At 40.6% G+C, this 21,367-nt stretch overlaps 1 protein-coding gene across 5 annotated transcripts in view; it reads left to right on the plus strand.

Moving 5' to 3' along the window:
* ZNF557 (zinc finger protein 557) overlaps window positions 1-21,367 on the plus strand; it is a 35,927-nt gene that overhangs the window by 4,362 nt on the left and 10,198 nt on the right. For 2 of the 5 annotated variants that reach the window (XM_075545879.1, XM_075545871.1), the window contains 7 exons: window positions 2,392-2,506; window positions 3,067-3,119; window positions 4,085-4,211; window positions 7,668-7,750; window positions 8,197-8,632; window positions 20,682-20,780; window positions 21,149-21,231. In XM_075545879.1, coding sequence (XP_075401994.1) covers window positions 2,476-2,506; window positions 3,067-3,119; window positions 4,085-4,211; window positions 7,668-7,750; window positions 8,197-8,632; window positions 20,682-20,780; window positions 21,149-21,231 — 912 coding nt within the window. In that variant the 5' untranslated portion in view covers window positions 2,392-2,475. Of the gene's footprint in view, window positions 1-2,391; window positions 2,507-3,066; window positions 3,120-4,084; window positions 4,212-7,667; window positions 7,751-8,196; window positions 8,633-20,681; window positions 20,781-21,148; window positions 21,232-21,367 lie in introns of those variants that run through there. The other 3 variants (XM_075545910.1, XM_075545900.1, XM_075545889.1) reach the window with 3 other exon arrangements.

Raw genomic sequence — 21,367 nt, forward strand, 5'->3', positions numbered from 1 at the left:
AAGGAGCACCACAGTGAATAAATAGCCTTTCACGTGTCTTTTGGTGTGTACGTATCTATGTTGAAAGAAACCACTAGCGCGGACGTAATTGGGAAAAGGATAGTGTTTTTGCAGCCGTGCCTGATGTGGCCAAAAACCCTTCCCTGGGCGCCGTGAGCCACAGTGTATGAGAAGCCAGCCTTGTCGATAGGGAGTATTGTTGATCTCACAGGTACAATAGGATATCAGTGTAGTTTCCAGCTACCATTCTGTGAAGAAGCTTACTAAGGTGATTCGACTGAAGATGCTGTTCTCCCAGTAGTGGCACCGCAGGTTGTGCTGTGTTGAGGAGGGAGTGGAACCTGCAGAATCAAGGCATAGAATAAATCCACTTTCGAAAACTTTGACTGTAACAAAGGGAAAAGACTCGGCCATAACCAGGAGGAAACTGTTCTGATAAGCTGATATCTCTACGAAAATTACTGGATCCGAGGTAGCGGCTTGTAAAAGAGCTGAGTAGCATGGGAGAGACTGAAGAGAAAAGACTAATTGTATACAGATCTGGTAAAAGACGACGAACTAGAACACAGAATGAACTGCAGAGGGCGGCCTTATAGAAAAGGGCAGATAACTCCTCCTTTGTAACAGGAAGCAGAAAAGAAACCAGGATGCAGATGGCTTGGGGGGTAAGCCTTTTTTCTCAGGATAATACTTTGAGAAAGAAAAGTCAGAGTCATCTGAAAGTGAAGGTGAATTCATTATCTTCTGCTGCATAACAAAATTAGTCCCAAACGACACTAATCTTTTATCATCATTTTCTGTTTTGGTGGGTGAGGGGCTCAGGAGTGCCTTAACTGGAAAGTTCTGACTTAGCATTTCCGTGATGCAAGAGGCTATTCACCGGGGCTGTGGCCACATGAAGGTTTGACAAGAGAGGGAGGTTCACTCCCAAGGTGGTTCGTTCTCGTGGCTGCTACGTTGCTGCTGGCTGTTGCTGGGGGGCTTCCGTAGCCCCCACCTGGGCCTCTCCACGGTGCTGCTTTAGGGTTAGTCTAGAGCAAGCAATGCAAGAGACCAAAGCTGCCCTGCCTTCTACAACCTCGTCTCAAGTCACTCCTGTCATCCCTGCCGTGCTGTATTGATCAGCTCTAATTCTCTGTGGGAGAGGGCTGCACAGGGGAGTGAAAAGGACTCCACAAGAATCACCTGGGCAGTTTTGGAAACCGGTGACCACAAAGGGGGAAGGTGAGGGCGTGTGAGACCCAAAGGGATTAAAGGAAATTTGGATCGTCTCTGGATGAGGAGGCCGGTGCATTGACTAGTAGGCTTGCCCCTGAGCGGTGCTTGTCGTCAGGCGCCATCGAGTCAGTTCTGTCTCACAGCAGCCCTGTGCACAACAGAAGGCAGCACTGCCTGGTGCTGCACCGTCCCCACAATGGTTTGTGTGTTTGAGCCATTTTTACCACCCCTGTGTCAGTCGTCTACCTTACTGAAGGTCTTCCTCTTTTTTTGTGGCCCCTCTACTTCACCAAGCATCATGTCCTTTTGTAAGAATGACTTTCCCCAGAAAGGTAGAGGTCTCTTCATGTTGGCAGCCGTGCTATTCTGGAGGTGTTCTTGTACAGGCTGTTCTTGTACATGGCGTGCACGTTACCGTGAAGCAGGCAGACAATTAGAATCGTCCTTTAGTAGAGTGTTCTAAGCTTGTGTGAAGCTAAGAAGTAAGTATTAGGAGATTTGTTAAATTGAAAGTCAATGAAATCTGAGCTAGCTAAGTATGGAGTGAGAGGAGGAAATGATTCCTAGATTACAAGGAATTGGGAGAGTGGTGGACAGCAGCCTCTGTACGTACCTTGTGGTAAGAGGAAAACTAATTCATGAACCAGACAGGGATAGGAGGTTGAGTTCAGAAAGGAGGAAACTTTAACTCATTCTAAATGGTAGAACAATTTCAGCTGACGAACCAATCTAGGATGCTACCCATGGCAATGTGTGACCCAGGTAGAGTCAGGGCACAGGACACTGAAAGTGAGGCCCTCCTGATACTGTCAGGGTCCTCTGGAACTGGAGGGTGAAGACATGGTGGGAAGCCAACATCAAAGCCTCGAGCAAATGTCCCAGGAAATGTGCTGGTGACAGCAATCAGGCGGGAAGATTGGGGCAGGACTCAGTGGCGCGAAGGTCGTAAAAGGAAGTGGAGCAGTAATGTAGGAGTTGTCCCACTGAAGACAGAGGAAGCCCAATTTTGCGTCACACGGCCCTGGGTTGATAACCTGCTAAGCCAAATCAAGACCCAGTTTTAAAGGCAGACCCTGGAAGCAGGGGGACTTGCTGGCACACGGCAGGCGCGTCCTCGGTCACCTGGAGAGGGAAAGAGGCTGCGGATTTTTAGTGTCTCCCCATTTCTTACAGATCCCGGCCAAAGTACAGAGTGCTGAGAAGGGTGGTTCTCCCCCTGCCTGGTGGTTCAGGAAACAAACATACGTCTTAATCAGAATGGCAGCCGTGCTTCTGTCCCCCACTTGTGGTAAATCTTTGGGTCCATGCAAGCCCTCCGAGTCTGGGTTTTAAAGGAGCAGCAAGGGGAGGAGGGGCTGAGCAGACATGGAGGAGGGAGGACTGGGCAAAGCAAGTACCAATTGAGGTCCAGAGGTTGCTGAGATCACATTGTATATGTAGCCTCTGTGGTGACTGTAAGGAAGTTTTTAAAATTGGACTTTTAGTGTTTGTATAAACTTGATAAAATCGTAACGATGCCCTGTAAACTACAGTCTTCTCCTCTGTGATATGAGAAACGTAATCTCTTCTTCAAGTGGAGTAGCACTCGAGGCCTGTTTTCTAGCCCTGAGTTAGACAAGCTTCTACCCAAGCTTTAAACAAAAAAACCTGTGTGTGGGTGTCTTCGTGCATAGGTGCAGATGTTTGGGTGTCCATGTATGTATATTTGCATGGGATATAATCTCTCATAGTTAGGTGAGAAAAAGTCCACCTTTGTGGGTGTTAGAACACAGGACAAGCCTGGATTATTCTGACTAGTTTCTCCTCCTCTACCTCAATCTGCTCTCTACCCGGCCTCTCATCAAAAAGGACCCACAGGGGAAGAAGAATTGGTTAACGGGTTCCTCACAAGCTGGTTACAGGTGAGTCAGATATTTCTTTTTTTCAAATCATTATTTCTTTGACCAAAAGTTGGACTTATCTTTTAATAAATAGCCTGGAGCCTCATTGCGAAGCCATGTCCCCAGGAATCCCAGGATCTGTGGGTTTCTCATGATGTGTAAAGGAATTCCCAGAATATGTCAGAATAGCTCAATTTTTACAACCATTTTCCAATGAGCATTTTAAATTAAAACCAATTTAAAAAAAAAGATAATTATGTTTTAAAGACCAGCCCCTGGAGAAGGACATCATGCTTGTGGTAAAGTGGAGGGGCAATGAAGAAGAGGAAGGTCCTCAGCAAGATGACTGCAGCAATGGGCTCACACTTGAGAATAGTTGTGAGGATGACATGGGACCAGGCAGCGTTCCTCTCTCGTCCACAGCGCCGCTGTGAGTTGGAACTGCTCCAGTGGCCCCTAACAACATGCTTTAACATCAAGCAATTTATAATCTCTAAAAGAAAACTGTTCATCCATCAAGTATTTCCTATGATTTCTGCCATGTCCCAGGAAGCCCAGAGGTGAAGGGGAATAATATTACAGGAGCTCCAATACTGGGGAATGTCGTCTCCGTGTTAACGCTATCTTTAACCTCGTGAGGAGACATAGGTAGACAAGGTGAGCAATGAGAACTGAGTCCAGAGGCAGACGAGGGGCAACCTCAAAAGCCTGCCCGTCCATCTCATCCTTCCCCAGTTTTTGTCAGCCTTGACCCCTTTCATGTCCACATTGGTGTAAGTCAGCGGTTCTCAACCTGTGGGTTGCAACCCCTTGGGGATCAAACAACCCTTTCACGGGGGTTACCCGATTCATCACAGTTGCAAAATTTTAGTTAGGAAGTTGCAGTGAAAATAATTTTATGGTTGGGGGGCCACCACAACATGAGGAACTGTATGGAAGGGTGGTGTAAGTGGTCCTTGAGTAAGCCATGATATTTCCAATGGTAGGATTTGGTGACCTTTGAAGATGTGGCTGTGGAGTTCACCCAGGAGGAGTGGGCATTGTTGGACCCTTCTCAGAGAAAACTACACAGAGATGTAATGCTGGAGAACAGCAGGAACGTGGCATCACTTGGTAAGGCCAACATCAGTTCTGCATTAAAATAATCCTTCAGACACCAGTCTTGAGCACCTACTGTGCGCCAGGGTCTGTGTTGGAAATGGCAAACATGCTGGTGAATGAGACATAGAGGGTCCCTACCTTCACAGCATTTGCTTTCTAAGTCTGTCTCCTCTATGAAGTGAAAATGTGCCCCCGACCGACTGTATTCAATGTGGTTAAATGCTTTGGGACTTCTGAAGTGCATTAGGTCTTGGGCATGAGCTCCCATAGCAATTACCCCTGGTCACAGGCTATTGGGGGAGAATACTTGTATTTTTGTTCCTTATGAAGCAGATTATTCTGGATTAAAATTGCATGCCTGCCACTCCTTCAAAGAAAAAGAAAAAACGTGTTGAATTCCTGGTACTATAGATGTGACCTTGCTTGGAAATAGAATTTCTTTTGTTTTGCCAAGGTGATCATACCAGTGTAGGGTGGGTCATAAACCTAATTGCTTCTGCATTATATGAAAGACAAGAATAGACGCAAAACCAAGGAGCAAGACAGATCAAAAGTGAGGATCTGTACGCACTCAGAGGAATGGCAAGCATCATCGCCTGAAGCATCAACAGTAGCAACCAAGAGAGAAACTCACAGAAGGAATTGACATTTGATACCCTGAATTGGATTTCTGTCTTCCCGAACTGTAAGAAAATAAATTTCTGTTCCTTAAACTACCTACTTGTATTTCTGATACAACAACATAGGTAACTAAGACAGAATTTGGTACCAAAGGGGGGAAACTAATTAAACTTACTGCCATAGAGTCTATTCCGACTCACAGTGACCCTACCTATAGGTCAGTTGTTTAGAACTGCCTCTGTGGGTTTCCAGGATTAACTCTTTACAGGAATACAAAGCCTCATCTTTCTGCCTCAGATTGGCTGATGGATTTTGAACTGCTGACCTTGTAATTAGCATCCCAATTCGATATGTAACCACTACATTACTAGGACTCCCAGAGAATAGGGATTGCTAATCTAGCAAATAATAAACATGAAAGTGACTTTGGAATTGAGTAATGGTTAAGGTGGGAGGAATTTGGATCCTCTTGCTAGTGAGCCTAGATTGCCTGTAAGATACTGTTGGTAGAACTGTTGACATCAGGGACAATTCCTGTGAAATTCAGAGCAAAATGAGACCTATGAGGAAAGCTATCATCATAAACAAGATGATAGCTAAAATGATAATGATAAATGTACCTCTATTGAGGCTTTTAAAAGAAATGATTAATGTTATTGGACAATAAAAGAAAAGCAGCTATTATTACAAAGTAGCAAAAAACTTGTCTGAATTATATTAGAATGTTTTGTGGAAAGTAGAACTTGTAAGTGCTGGATATTTGAGGCTATATCTAAGCAAGATGTTAAGGGGGAATTGTGGGGTCTTGATGCTACTTATAATAAAATGTAGGAGGAAAGAGAAATTTAAAATGAACCGAGGGAAAGGGAGCAGGGCACAAAAGGAAGAGGAGACAAAGAACTTAACGATTTGGAAAATGCTGTTGGAAAATCTTAAAAAAACTTCTCCTGGAAAGGATTTCAACCTTTTGTGACTATACAAAGCTTTTGCTAAAGAGATTAAGCCTAGACCATAATAGAAATGTGAGTAAAGGGAGACCGCAGACGATATAAGATTCAAAATAATAATATATAATTGATCAAGGATTCATAACGGTGGGAAGGAGGGGAAAAAAGAGGAGTTGATACCAAGGGTTCAAATAGAAAGAAAATGTTTTGGAAATGATGGCAACTTATGTACAAGTGTGGATTGTTATTAGATCTGTAACAGCCCCCCAATAAAATTATTAATAAAAAATAAAAGAGAGAAAGCTATAGCTGATGGATTTAATCAATCACCACACCACAAATTCTGCCATTTCAGACTGAAGGGAAAGCTGTCTGCCTCCTGAGTGAATTCCAACTCAGCTAGTACAGCTCCTTCCAGTGGGACTATTTAATTAGAAATATCCATTGTCCTTAAAAAAGGAGGGGGGTCCAATCCCCAAAGCTGTTCATATCAGCAGGCATCGGACAGTCAGAATGAGCATAGGGAGAAATGCTCCAACTTTCATAGCTTCGAAAGGTGGAGATAGATACCCCTACCCCCAGGTTTCAAATAGTGACAAAGGGTGAGGTCACCACCACTTTAGGAACAGAGGGCTGCTATTCTATTGGGCCAAGCAAGTGGGACCCTGTCCAGAGTTCAAAGGGCAAGGCTGCCAGGCTGGTGGACGGCAATAAGAAAGGCAAAAAGCCCACGAGAATCAGGTCACTGACCAAGTGAACCTAGAGGACAAGACTGATGCCCAGAGGGGGGTTCTCCACCTAGAATCCAGAGAGCTTGGCTCTTGCTCGCCTGTGCTGGAGGAAAACCAGGTTTCTTTGGAAGCTTTCAAGTTGCTGCTTGCCCGCTGAGTTCCAGAATGGCGTGGTGACCCACCCTTTCCTTCCATTGTGCCCCTGGGGAATGGAAATGACTGTCTTGTAAAGTTCCACACTTACACAGTGGAAGCAGATAATTTGTATTATAGATTTCACAGGTCCACACGCGAAGGAGAATTTTGCCCCGGGATGGAACACATGCAGACCCTCATTGATACTTGAGTTACAGAAATCAGAAGACGAGGTCTTGAGCTTGAAGTTGTCAAATGGGTTAAAACTTCAGGAAGCAGGTGATAGATATGGTTTGCGTGCAAGAAGGACATAAACTTTGGGAGAACAAGAGGATGATGTTACAGATTGGCTGTGTCGCCTGAAAACACGTGTGCCTTTAGATATGATCCTATTTGGGAACATGGTTTTTGTTCTGCTAATTGATCATGCCAGTGTAGAGTGGAACCTAGTTCTAATCACTTCTGAGTTATTAAAAAAAAAAGACACAAAATAGCTCCCAGGCGGAGCTTGAGACAGACAAGGAATACCAAGGAAGGCTACGACTGATTTGGATTTTTTAGTACCCAAATCTGTGAGAAAATTAATTTGTTCTTTAAAGGTACTTAAAACTTTAAAGCCTACTCATTATTTCTGAAACTAAGTAGTTAAGACAAAGATTTTACTCTATTCATGTGACTTTAGGCATGATTATTCCAAAGGTCATACATCAAACCTGCCCATTTTCAGAACTGTTCAATTCACAAAGGCTTTTAGCTCCCTGCACAGTTACTTATACCTATTTTACCAGGACTCCATGCCCATTTCGATGTACTCATTAGAGCAAAATAAAAAGTGATGACAAAAGAGAAAGGAATTCTCCCATTTACCTGAACAGGTGAACACCAGATTCTCCTTGAAATCCATAAATTGTCAACAGCCAAGTCCTCTTCATTGTGAACTTCCTCAAAACGTTTTGAGATTATGTTTTTACTCATGCATCCATTTCACCATTTCTTTTCTCCACCGATTAAAATTCTTTTTCAATTTGTTTCAGATTTGGAGAGTACACTGAAAACCAAAGCGCTAACTCCTAAGCAGGCTGCTTATAGACAAGAGCAAACTAAACACAAGAAAACGGTAAGCGTAACAAGCAGGTTTTCGGGGTTAAATTCAAAGAACCATAAAATAACCAGCAAAGTCAGTAACATTTAAAACAGAGAATTGTGACTGGAGAGATATTGTGAGACTTGTACATTTGGAGATGTTAGCTCTAAACATTTCTTCACTAAAAATAAGTAAAAAGTTCCATAAATGTGACTCGGATATTGTGTTTAAGGATAAATTGGCTTTAAGTTTTTCAGAGAATGTTCTATGGACAGAATAAAGACTTGTAGCGGATCATACATCTTTACTTTCTAAGGACTTACATTGGGCATAATTCTGTATGAGCATAGAAAGTAATTTAAAAACATCAAAATTAAAATAATAATATATGTAACAGAATTCCGAGGGAGAGAACTCTTGTTACTGCTTTGAATATTGAAAATATTAGAAACTTTAGTCATCGCTCGTCTCTTCAACAGGAGAGAAATCATCTTGGAGTGAAGCTCAATGAATGTAATCAGTGTTTTAAAGTCTTCAGCACAAAATCAAACCTTACACAGCACCAGAGAATTCACACTGGAGGAAAGCCCTATGACTGTAACCAATGTGGAAAATCCTTCAGCAGTAGCTCTTACCTTACTGTTCACAAACGAAGGCATAGTGGGGAGAAGCCCTATGAATGCAGTGACTGTGGGAAAGCCTTCAGTAATTCTTCTACTTTTAAATTGCACAGGAGACTACACACTGGTGAAAAGCCCTATGAATGTAATCAGTGTCTTCGTGTCTTCCGTACTAGATGTAGCCTCAAAATGCATGAGAGAGTTCATACTGGAGAGATTCTCCATGAGTGTACTCAGTGTGGAAAGACCTTCAGCACACCATCTTCCCTTACTGTGCACAGTCGAATTCACACAGGTGAGAAGCCTCATAAATGCCAGCACTGTGAGGAAACCTGTCAGCATCGCTCCTCTGTTAAGAAACACATGAGAATTCACACAGGAGGAAAGCCCTGGGAATGTGACCAATGTGGAAAAGCCTTCAGCAGCAACTGTTATCTTTCTGTACTTAGGAGATGACGTAATGCAGAGATGTAAATTCACTGACTCTAGGAAAGCATTTAATGATCGCCTTCATATAACATAAGAGTACTAACAGTACATGTACTATCTATTATGGTTGCATGCAAAATTAACCTCAAAACCTTCCTGGCTTAACATACCAAACATTTATTATCGCACAATTTGTGTGGGTCCTGTATTCAAGAACCACTTGCCTGTGTGATTCAGTTCATAATCTGCCATAGTAAAGCCTTTTGTTTGTGGAAGACTTTTTAGTTTCTTCCCACTTAGGCCACTCCACAGGGCTAAGGGTATTAATGATACAGCATCAGGTTTCACACCAAAGCAAATCATTTTAAAGACAGCAAGGCAAAAGCCACAATGTCTTTTTAGTTATTGTTGGTGAAAATATATCAAACAAAAATCTCTACTAATTCAACAATTTACACATACAGAATTCAGTGCTATTGCTTACACTCATCTATCCTTTTCCAAATTACCATCATTGACATAAACTCTGTGCACAAAGTACTCCCCTTCTGCCTCCCTTCTTTGGTATTCACTATTAATCTTTGGCTTTCATATGTTTGCTTTTTCATATACTTGAGCTTTTTAAGTATTTTTCCTTTTCCAGCTGACATATTTAGCTCAGCGTGGTTATTTTTTGTTTGCTTGCTTGTTTTTTGAACATTTTATTGAGAGCTCTTACAATTCTTATTACAATCCATACATCATTTGTATCGGGCATATGTTGCCATCTTTCTTTTCTAGACAATTACTTTCTATTTAGCCTTTGGTATCAGCTCCTCTTTTTCCCCCTCCCTCCCCCACCTCATGACCCCTTGATTATAAATTATTATTTTCATATCTCCACTGTCTCCCTTCCCCCATGGTTTCCATTGTTCTTCCCCCTGAAGGTGGGTACGTGGTTATGTGTTGATCACTGTGATCGGTTCACTGTTCCTCCCCTACTCCCCTCCACCTTCTCCCTACCTATCTGGGATCTCTATTCCCATTCCTGCTCATGAGCTGCATGTGTAGTGATCTCATCTCTTATCTACACCTGTGTACATGCGTATCTACACCATGTTCCAGTCCAAAATGAGAGGCATCACTGGAGTTATGGTAGTCGGGGTGAGGAAGCCTCAGAGAACCAGAGGAATATTGTGTTTTATCGGTGCTTTTCTGTGCCCTGGTTGACTCATCCCTTCCCTGTGACCCCTCAGTGGGAGATGTTCCATTGTCTACAGATAGGTTTGGGGTCTCTAGTTTGACCTCCACCCTCGTTCTAAATCATGTGATTCTGTTTGTTTGTTAAGGGTCTTCAGATGCCTGTTACCTGGTCCCAATGACACCTCATGATCGCACAGGCTGGTGTGCTTCTTCCATGTGGGCTTGTTGTTTCTCTGCTGGATGTCCGCTTATTTCACTTCAAGCCTTTCAGACCCCAGATGCTACATCTTTTAATAGCCAAGCACCATCCACCTTCACCATATTTTCTTATGCACCATTTTGTCTTCAGTGATTGTGCCAGGAGGGTGAGCATCTCAGATTGCCAATTTGTTAGAACAAAGTGTTCTTGTATTGAGGGAGGGTATGAGCAGAGGCTCGAAATTCATCCTCAGTGTATTGGCATGTAAATATATGTACATAGGCCAGTACCTCTATTTTCATGGATTAATGTATTTACATATAGACATACCTATGCTTATATCTCTTTCCATAGTTTTGCTTCCTAGATCATTTCTCTGTTTCCTTTTATCTTCCTTCTGCCCCACCATCGTGCTCATCGTATTTCTGCCACCTACTTTCTCTCGACTAGATTGCTGTTGCACCAGCACCCCCAGGATTTCTATATCCTCCTCGTTATTTTTACTCCCTAGTTGTCCCCCTGTCTATGACGTTGTTTGACCACCACACCCTTCCCCCTCCCCCTTCTCCCCCCAAGGCCCTGCAGGACTGTTGGTCCAGTTGCTTTCTCCTCAAACTTGCTTCCCATGCCTGTCTTATGTAAGTAGGCATACCAACAATGGCGTAGATCAAACAAATAGAAAACAACGATTGAAAAAAAAGAAGAATTAAATAGTATACATAATTCTAATTCCAGGTCTGTCTGCTGACCTTTATGACTCTCTCCCCACAGGTCCTGGGAGAATTCTGGGAGCTGCCCCTCCTAGCCTGAAGTCTATTTGGGGGAGCTCTTTAGGGCCTTTGTGACTTGGCTTTGGTACCATTGCTGATCTATTATGTTCCTTTCTTGGTTTGCCCCACTGCAGGGCGGGTTCAAACGGCACTTCCTCCCTACTGTGTGTCCCTAGGATTTTCCTTTGTCGCAGTATGCTCCAGTAAGGGGACAGCATGTCATGAGCTGCCGATGGTCCTACAGTCCTCTGCACCTTAGCAGTTCCATGCAGGACGTCATCCTCCAGGCTTGGCGTGCCGGTACGGGGTCTAGACCAACTGTTCCTTTCTCTTTTTCCTTCTTGGCTTGCTTCTGTGTGGGTGTGCTTTGCTGGCCCCTCACCCCAACCTGTGGGTTTAGTGTTGTTCTCTGTGGCAAGTACTTCTAGGGAGGGGTCAGTTTGGCTCTGGTTGGAGCTGGCCCTGTAGCCCAATCTGTTCATGCATTCCTCCTCATGGTTACGTTGCCTTCATGGTTTGGTGCACTGTGGTGGGGTCTGTTATCAGCATGATGTTTTTTATGTTATTCTGTGTTTTGGCTTTCTTTGGCACATCATTTATCTTTATGACTGAATAATATTCCATTGTGTACACACACATACACCTATTATATATTCTTTGTCTAGTTATCTGCTGGACATGTTGGTTATTTCCATTGTTTGAATATTGTTTCAAAAGTGCTATGACAGTCATTTTGTGTACAAGTTTCCTTCCTGCTTTTACTTATGAGTATATAAATAGGATTAAGTTTTCTTTTTTTAATTATTTTATTGGGGGCTCGTACAACACATCACAATCCATACATCCATCCATTGTGTCAAGCACATTTGTCCATTTGTTGCCCTCATCATTCTCAAAGCATTTTCTTTCTACTTGAGCCCTTGGTATCAGCTCGTTTTTCTCCTCCCTTACCACCCCACCTCCCTCATGCACGCTTGATAATTTATAAATTATTATTACTTTGTCATGTCTTACACTGTCCGACATCTCCCTTCACCCACTTTCCTGTTGTCCGCCCCCCAGGGAGGGGGTTATATGTAGGTCCTTGTGATGGGTTCCCTTTTCTATCCCACCTTCCCTCCACCCTCCTGGTATCACCACTCTCACCACTGGTCCTGAGGGATTCATCTGTCCTGGATTCCCTATGTTTCCATTTCCTATCTACCAGTGTACATCCTCTGGTCTAGCCGGATTTGTAAGGTAGAATTGGTATCATGATAGTGGGGTGGGAGAAGCATTTAAGAACTAGAGGAAAGTTGTATGTTTCGTCATTGCTATACTGCACCCTGACTGGCTCATCTCCTTCCTGCGACTCATCTGTAAGGGGATGTCCAGTTGCCTACAGATGGCCTTTGAGTCCCCACTCTGCACTCCCCTTCATTCACATTGATGTATTTTTTTGTTTTGTTTTTTGATGCCCAATACCTGGTCCCATCGACATTTTGTGATCGCACAGGCTGGTGTGCATCTTACATGTGGGCTTTGTTGCTTCTCAGCTAGATGGCCACTGGTCCAGATGCTATATCTTTTGATAGCCGGGCACCATCGGCTTTCTCACTACATTTGCTTATGTACCTGCTTTGTCTTCAGTGATCATGTCGGGAAGTTGAGTATCATGGAACGTCACTATAATAGAACAAAGTGTTCTTGCATTTGGTGAGTACTTGAGTGGAGGCCCAATGTCTGTCTGCTACCTGGATTAAGTTTTCTTTATAAGGGCTCTAGCAGTTTATATTCTCACTATCATTAGATAGGTATCTAGTTTCTCCAAAACGTCATCAACACTTGTTTTCTGTTTTTCTGGTCATTGTCATTCCGATGAGAATGAGGTATTAACTTACTGAAATTTTGCTTTGCATCTCTGTAATGACTAATGAAGAGAAGCTTGGTGGTCTGATGGGTTAAGCAGCCACTGTAAGAAAAAGATGAGGCTGTCCGCTCCCATAAAGGTTTACGGCATCAGGAACCCTATGGAGCAGTTCTACTCCGTACTGTTGGGTTGTGGGGAGTTGGAATTGACTCCTTGGCCATGGGTTTGGTTTGGGGTCCTTAATGACTCATGAAGGAACACAGGTGGTGCCAGTGGGTAAGTGTTTAACTGCTATAGAAAGATTGGCAGCTTAAGTCCATCAAGTGGCTCTTCAGGGGGAAAAAAGTTAGTGATCTGCATTCATAAAGATTGCAGTCAGGAAAACCCTACGGAGCCATTTTGCTCTGTCACATGGGTCATTCGGATTCAGGATGGACGCAGTGGCATTTGATTTGTTGTCTCCTGCTTCCATGAGCATTATTGTGGATCTGAATCAAATTAAATCCCGGACAACTTCAATCTTTCCTCCTGTTATCATGATCCTCCCTGCTGGTTCAGTTGTGACAGTTGTTTTCTGTACCCTGAATCGTAGTCCGTATCGGGGCTGTGGTGTTTGATCTTCGTCATCAAGTGCTTCAAGTCCCAGTCTCTTTCAGTAGCAAGGTTGGGTCAATGTACATGGCACAAGTTAGTAAGGCTTTCACCATTCCTGATTTGAATTTGTCTTCATGTAGTCCAGCTCTTTAACTGTTTCCTCAGCTTACAGATCGAATAAGTATGGTGAAAAGATACACACTTTTCCTTGTCTTAAGCCATGCCACATGCCCTTATTCTGTTCAAATAACTGCCTCTTGGTCTCTGAACATATTCTGTGTAAGCACAGTGAAGGGATCTGGAAGTCCCATTCTCCACAATGTTTGTTATAATCTACAAAGTCAGAGGCCTTTGCAGTTAATAAAAGACAAGTAAACATCACTCTGATATTCTCTGCTTTTCAACCAAGATCCACTTGATATCAGCAATGATTTTCCTTTTGCTAGATCCTCTTCTGAATCTGGCTTGAATTTCTGGCAGCTCCCCATTGATGTATGGCAGCAATGTTTTAATGATCTTCAGCATAAATTGTACTTAACTGTGATATAAATGATAATGCTGGATCATTTCATAATTCCTGTATTCTATTAGGTCACCTTTCTTTGGAACGAGTACAAATATGGATCTCTTTTACACAGTTGTCCAGCTACCTGTCTTCCAAATTTCTTGGTATACATGAGTAAGTGCTTCATTACCTTGTTGAAATGTTTCTATTGATACTGCATCAATTCCCAGAGCCTGATGTATGTGTACTTTCCTCATTGTAGCTTAATCTTCTTCCTCAGTACCATCAGTTCTTGATCATATGTTACCTCTTGAAATGGTGGGATGTTGACGTGTTTTTTTGTACAGTGCATCTGTATGCCTTTCATCCTTTGATGCTTCCAGTGTCGTTCAATATTTTGGTGATAGGATTCTTCAGTGTTAGAAACTCAAAGCTTGAATTTGTTTCTTCAGTTTTTCCAGCTTGAGATATATTGAGTGTATTTTTCATTTTTAGTGTGCTAATTCCCTATCTTTGGCATTTTATTATAATGTTTTACTTGATCTTTGCTAATTATCTTTTGAAAATTCTTTTCAGCTTTTTAATTTCATTTCTTCCAGTCACTTTTCCTATTCTATTTTCAAGAGCAAGTTTCAGAGGTTTTCTGACATCTACTGTAGTCTTTTCTTTCATACTTTTCTTTTTAGTAACCTTTTGCATTCTTCATGTATGATCTTGTTGTCCTACAACTCATGTGACTTTCAGTCACTCATCCTCGGTGCTGCTTATCTGAATCAGGTGTGATATGTTCAAGATTGTATTCTGGCTCTTTTATACTCATTTTAATTTTCTTCAGCTTCAGCCTGAACTTGCATAAGATCAACTGATCATTTGTTCCAAAAGCCTTTTTCGTTGTTTTGGCTGATGATAAACAGTTTCTCCACATCACTTTCCATACTGTAGTTGAATTTGATTCCTGTGTACTTTAGTTGGCAAGGTTCACAAGTATAGTCACTGTTTATGTTGTTGAAAAAATGCATTTGGAATAAAGTAGTTGTTGTTCTTGCAAAATTCTGTCATACAATTTCCATCACCCAGGCCATATTTTCTGACTGCCGATTCTTCCTCTTCATTGCCATCTTTCACATCCCAATCACCAACAATGATCCATGCATCTTGACCATATATTTGATTAATTTCAGACTGAAGACGTTAAGAGAATTCTTCGATTTTTTTCACCACTGACGTTATTAGCCCATACATTTGAATAATAATTTTATTAACATATTCCCTGTTTGTATATAGATAGTATTTTATCATAGGCAGCATTGTTCTTCATGATAAATCTGGAAATGTTCTTTTTGATGATGAATGTGATACCATTCCTCTTGAATTTGGCATTCCTAGCATAGTAAGCCAATTCAAAATGATCAATACCAATTAGTTTCAGCATTAATGCCTTGGGTATTAATTTCTATGTATGCGGTTTCATTTTTGATGACTTCTAATTTCTTAGATTCATATTTCATACATTCCACATTCTGATTCTTAATGGATGTTTACAACTATTCTTATTTCAAGTCTTGTCCCATTAGCAATCGAAGGTTTTGAAAGTGATTTTATTTTGAGTAGGCAATTCTTCCTCAGTTGTGTTTTGAGTGCCTTCCACCATGACAGACTAATTTTCCAGCACTGTATCAGATAGTATGCTGGTGCTTGGTAAGGTTTCTGGTGGATAATTTCTCAAAAATGGACTACCTATTCCTTCTTCAAATCCCATTCTTAGTTAAGAGCTTCCACTGGAGCCTGTTGGATGATCATGCTAGTATGCAGGATACTGGTGACATCGCTTCTGTCATCATGGCAGCACCCAAGCCTCAAAGTACAACAAACTGACAGACAAGTAGGAATGTAGGATATCTTTCAGTAACCCATATGTTAACGTTAAAAAGAAAACTTTGAGTGTATTATCTCTGATCAAGCCTTCAGCTCAAACTCTCACTGTACAGTGTAAAATAGATTAATTACTTAGGAAAAACCCAAAGACAGTAACAGTTATAGGAGAGAGATTTAGAGTATGCTTATGTCTGGGAAAAAACTTAAGAAATCACACTACAGGGGAATACACTCTAGTAAGAAATGTGGAAAGCCTACAGCTCAAGCAGTCGCCTTCCTGTATATAAGACAGTATAATATGGTGAGAAACTCTGAGTACAGCGGCTTTGGGGGAGCCTGGGATGTTTGGGTTTTTTTCTTATTCTTTAAAAAAATGGTGAAAATTCATACTGAAAGACCCACTGAATGAGATCAGTTTGGTATTGGAAAGCCTTCTAGTTTCCCACTTTCCTAAGGAAACATATGGGAACTGACTCTGCCAAGTAACGTGTAAATATAAAGAATCAAGGAAAGCTTTCAAAAATGTCCCTTACATTAGAAAAAACATGAAAATCTTCCTTGGACCCAGAACCTATGATCATATTAATTGTGGGAAAGTTTTTAGAAATCCTACCCTAGGTTCAATATGTGCCTTAGACAAACTCAAATGGGAGGAATTCCTTAGAACTATATTTGATATAAGGGTATTCTAGCTTCAACTCATATACTGGAAATGAAAAGTATAAAACATAGGTCTGGGCTGACATTTACCAAGTCTCATTCTTAGCTTGAATCAGTAGCTTATTTATTTTTTCATTGTATTTATTTTAACATAAAATGTATATCCCTTCTACCAAACCTTAAATTATATAACTTTGTGTGCAATATATTTATTCTAGCAAAATCTGAGTATATCAATAGGTTACACATTATTCAGAAATGTGTTTCTGTATATCTGCGGTGAAATTGTCTTGTGGAACTATATCAATCTATTTTTTTTATTGAGTGCTTGTACAACTCTTATCACAATCCATACATCTCTCCATTGTGTCAAGCACATTTATACATTTGGTGCCCTTGGTATCAGCTCCACATTTTTTCTTCTCCCTCCCCGGCCCCTCCTCCGTCACGAACCCTTGGTAATTTATAAATTATTATTATTTTGTCATGTCATACACTGTCCATGTCTCCCTTCACCCACTTTTCTGTTGTCTATCCCCCAGGTGGGGTTATATGTAGATCCTTGTAATCAGTTCCCCCTTTCTACCCCACCTTCCCTCTACCCTCCCGGTATCGCCACTCTCACCACTGGCCCCGAGGGGTTCAGAAATATATCAATCTTTACAATATACTTTTCTAATTAAAAAAATTTTAGAGTACATGGATTTTATGGTATAGATTATATCTGTATGTCTTAATTTTCCAAATACTATTAATTTTTCCCTCAAACATTTTCCTTTAGTAAAGAGGGAGAGAGAGAAACCCACCTATTCAAGTTGTCAAAGAATAATATTGTAAATACTTTGGGTACTAAACTTTATACTATACTATTCCACTGACAATACCATTTGTCTTGTACTTCCCTTTATCAGCCTACTTTAATCTTACTCTTCTTTTAAGTTTTACAAACCATAGTGTAGCAAAATTCACAATTGTTGACTTCCCACAAATATTTTTGGGGTTTTTTTTGGTAACTAGTATTTTATTGCTTGTGCTGAGAATCAGTATAGAGACATTATGAACATTATGTAGACAATTATTGCACATACCAAAATCCTAAAATGACATGTAGTTGAAATTCATTTCTAAAGTCCACTGAAGTGTTTCCCTTTGCTGTTTCCAGCTTTAAATTTAGGGGGGGAGGAATTTTCCTTAAGAGGATATCAAATACCATTATCTTCAAATGTTAATAAGCTGTTATAAGTCCCATCAGTTCACAACTTAATGTCACACACACTACACACTCATATTTTCGACCTTTTCCAGTGAGTGCATAACAAGGCTATCGGGAAAAGTGGGACTACCACGACCAAGTGTTATGGAATGCACACAGTTAAGAGAGCCGTAGTGAGGGAACCGTTTCAGACAATTCTACTATAAAAACATGGAAACAGTTTAAGTTATTCAAGTCATACAAATGCATGATGGTGATTCCAAATTTCCATAAAGTATGTTTTGTGTTAGGGAAACAAAACTCCCCCATCCCATGGAATGTTATTTTGACACCCAAGATAGTCAGCCTTCCCAGAGTTCAACAACCCACTATTTCCTGGTTGAACTAAAATCTAAAACAACTAGTAAATTATTTCACATCTTAGCAAAAGCATTTTAAGAACAAGTGTGATTTCCTCCTTAAAAAAAAGTGTTTCTAGTGCTACTAAAAACTTGCATTATGAATTAGTTGGTAAAAATGTATCTCGTGATTGTACAAAAAGGAGTTAACAGGACTCACCGATAAGATACGGAAGATAAACATTTATCAGATTTGGGTTCTTCTTCTCCTGCTTCATCCAAGGCTGTACTCTCATTATTTTTTGTTCCTCCATTTTTGGCAGTAAGTCTTTATTTTCTTGGTCAGCCACTTCAGCCTGTTTTCCCTTTGCCCTCCTCTTTCCTCTTTTGCTTGCACTTTTTATTTATCCTTTGCTGCTGCCTTCTTTGGCTTCCTCTCCACTGTCTCAGACCCCGTTTCACCGACAACTCCCTTGATCTCCTCCTGGGCTCCTGCCTTCACTGCCCTTTCAGCCGAGCCGAGCTTTTGAGAATATTGGCTGTGGAGAAGGTGCTTGTTGGGTGCCTGTGGGCCACAGTGTTCCGACAGCTTTTGTGAAATTGAGTTGCCACTTTGCCTGTCACTTGAACTGTTAGACCTGCAGCAGGGGCCTCCCGACAAACATTTTATCAGTTGCATCAACTCTGCTGTTTACTCTTAGAAGACTCCTTTCATGATTAAAAGTAGCCACTTACTGATTAAAGTCAAAGTACTTCATTGTTTAAGGTGGTTTTCTGTTCATCTTTATCTGAATGCAGTATTTAGCTGATAAATTGGTCAGTTGTCATAAAAACTTAATGTTTCTTTGAAAATAATGTTTATTCTCTCATTTGGGGAGATAGTACATACTAAGCTATTTAACTATTTTCAAATGTAACATATATTTTCATTGGTTCTCTTGACAAAGATATTAAAATCTACTATGTGGATTTTAAAATTCCTGTAATTCATTTTTTCCTTTATATTTTTTGGTGCAATGTAACTAGGTGTGTATAGACTTAGAAACTGCCTTGTTAATCTTTCCTTTCATTCACAAGCCACATATGTTAACAACAGATAACTAATTACTAATTATATAAAATATTCTTGTAACATTTCCCAAAGAACATTCTTCAAAGTACTCTATGCCAATTGACTTATTGAGTATACTCATTATAAACTAATGAACTGTGTACTATTTAACCCCATTTTACAGATTAGTAAACTGACATAGTGCAGTTAAGGTACTTACCATAGTTTACTGGCTAATAAGTTGTACATGCCAACTTTGAACCCAGGAAGTCCATGCTCTTAAGCCACTATTTATTAGATGTGATGTGTCAAGTACTATTTGAGCTGCCTGTAGCACCAAATGAAACTAAAGTTTTGTCATTGAGGCACTTATATTTTAATGAGATAGAGACAGGTTATAGAAAAATCAAGAAAATATATGATTGTGTTTTACAGAAAAATAAAATATCGTATATTATTTTCCTAAGTACTAAAGTACTTAAAGACGAATGGTTTTAGAGAACAAAAATGTATTCTGTTATTCTGCAGGTTAATAATCTGAATTCAGAGTATCAATGGGGTCATCTCTCTCAAAAGCTTCAATAGGAAGGTCCTCTCTTCTGGAAACCCTAAATGATTGTGGTGTTTTGTGGCTTTCAAGGAACAGGAAACATGATCACACATCTGTCTTCCTATTTTTCTCTCTGTGCCTACTTTTTATAGAGACTCAGATTGAATTGCAACCTACCCGACTCCTCCCATGTGACTTCTGAATAACATCTTCATAGACCCTGTTTTCTAACAAATAGAGTTAGAACTTTAACTTAACTTTTGGAGGGAATATCATATAATCCATATTGCCTTATAAGAGAGAGGAAACTTTGAAGATCAGATTTATGGAGACTAAGAAGAGAAAGCTTTTATGTAAATGGGCATTTGAGCGGAGACCTGAACAGGTTTTGATACTGAGTCATGTGAATTTGTGTAATGAGCATGTGTGTAGTATACATGTGGTGTGTTGGGTTCTCTCCTTGTTTTGTCAGCCATGACCATCTTGCTGTGACACTAATCAGGGTGATTTGGGGCTGAGCATGATAGGGTAGGGAATTGGTGATTTTTGTGGCTGTGGAATTTGTCCAGGAGCAGTGACCATTACCAGACCTCTCCAAGAGAAAATGATACAGAGATAGAAAGCTAGAGAGCAACAGAAACCTAGCATCCCTTGCTGAGGCCAACTTCATTGCTTCATTTATTTAATGTTTTAGTTGCTGTTTTTTTTTTTTTCTAAAATACTCGCTATGTTCTCATATCTGTTGGGAATTAAGAATATACTAGTTTACAGGAATGAAATAATCTATTTTCAAAGACTTTGCGACATATTTCCTTTACTGTGGACTAAACCTCCTTGCCCTGGCTTTTTATTTCCTAGGATTAAATGCTTTGGGAGTTCTGAAGTGTATATTAGAACTTAGGCATGGGTTTCTATACCAGTTTTCCCCAGTCACCTCAAATATCGAAGGAGGATATTTTCATTTTTGCTATTTGTGAAGGACATTTACTTTCTTCATTAGAATTTAAACAAGGTTATTTCATTGTTTCTAAAGTAATATTTGCCCATCTTTAGAATTGTTGGCTGCTGTTTCATTGGGGTACTTCTTATCTCCTGCACAGTCCACATATATTGTGTCCCTTTTCTCCAGGGATAGGAAAACAAGTAGATAAACCCAGTTTGATCTCCCAGTTGCAACAAGACCGGATGAGGACAGAAAAGAGAATAATTCTTCCAGGTTCCTGTCCAGGTGAGTACTACATTTCTCATGATCAGCAGCTTTGGTCAGTGAGTACAGGATGGAAGTGTTACGTTAAGTCAGTCCAGGGACTTTGTAAAAGCCTCTTTCTCTGACAAGAAGATTGAGAAAATTTCATCTTTAACGTTCCGTTCATTATCTCATACTTTAGCCTAAAGAAGGGCAAGAAATGGCCTTTCTGTTTTTCTTAAATTTTATAGTCTTACATGAGATCTTTGTCCGATTCGTTCTGGTTGACATTTTTAGTTTCTTTGATTATGAACCTGAACATAATCCTCAAATTCTGAGTTTGTCTTTAATCATTGTTGGTTTTATCATTTATGTCTCCAACAACTTAAATTCTTTTCAATTTGTTTCAGATATACAACCTGTACTTAAAGCCAATGAGCTCATTTCTAAGCAACCTGTCTATAAAAAAGAACAATCGCAATGTGTGAAAATGGTAAGATCTATGAGTAAGTTCATATTTCCCACAAAACAAAATGCCACAAATGTTTAAGAACACTCAGCATGACCAGAAGAGGCATTAAAGGCAAGTAGCATTTAGCCGTGAATAAGTGGTATCTGAAGAGGAACTA

This window comes from Tenrec ecaudatus, chromosome 1, assembly GCF_050624435.1.
Source record: "Tenrec ecaudatus isolate mTenEca1 chromosome 1, mTenEca1.hap1, whole genome shotgun sequence".
Taxonomy (NCBI): domain Eukaryota; kingdom Metazoa; phylum Chordata; class Mammalia; order Afrosoricida; family Tenrecidae; genus Tenrec; species Tenrec ecaudatus.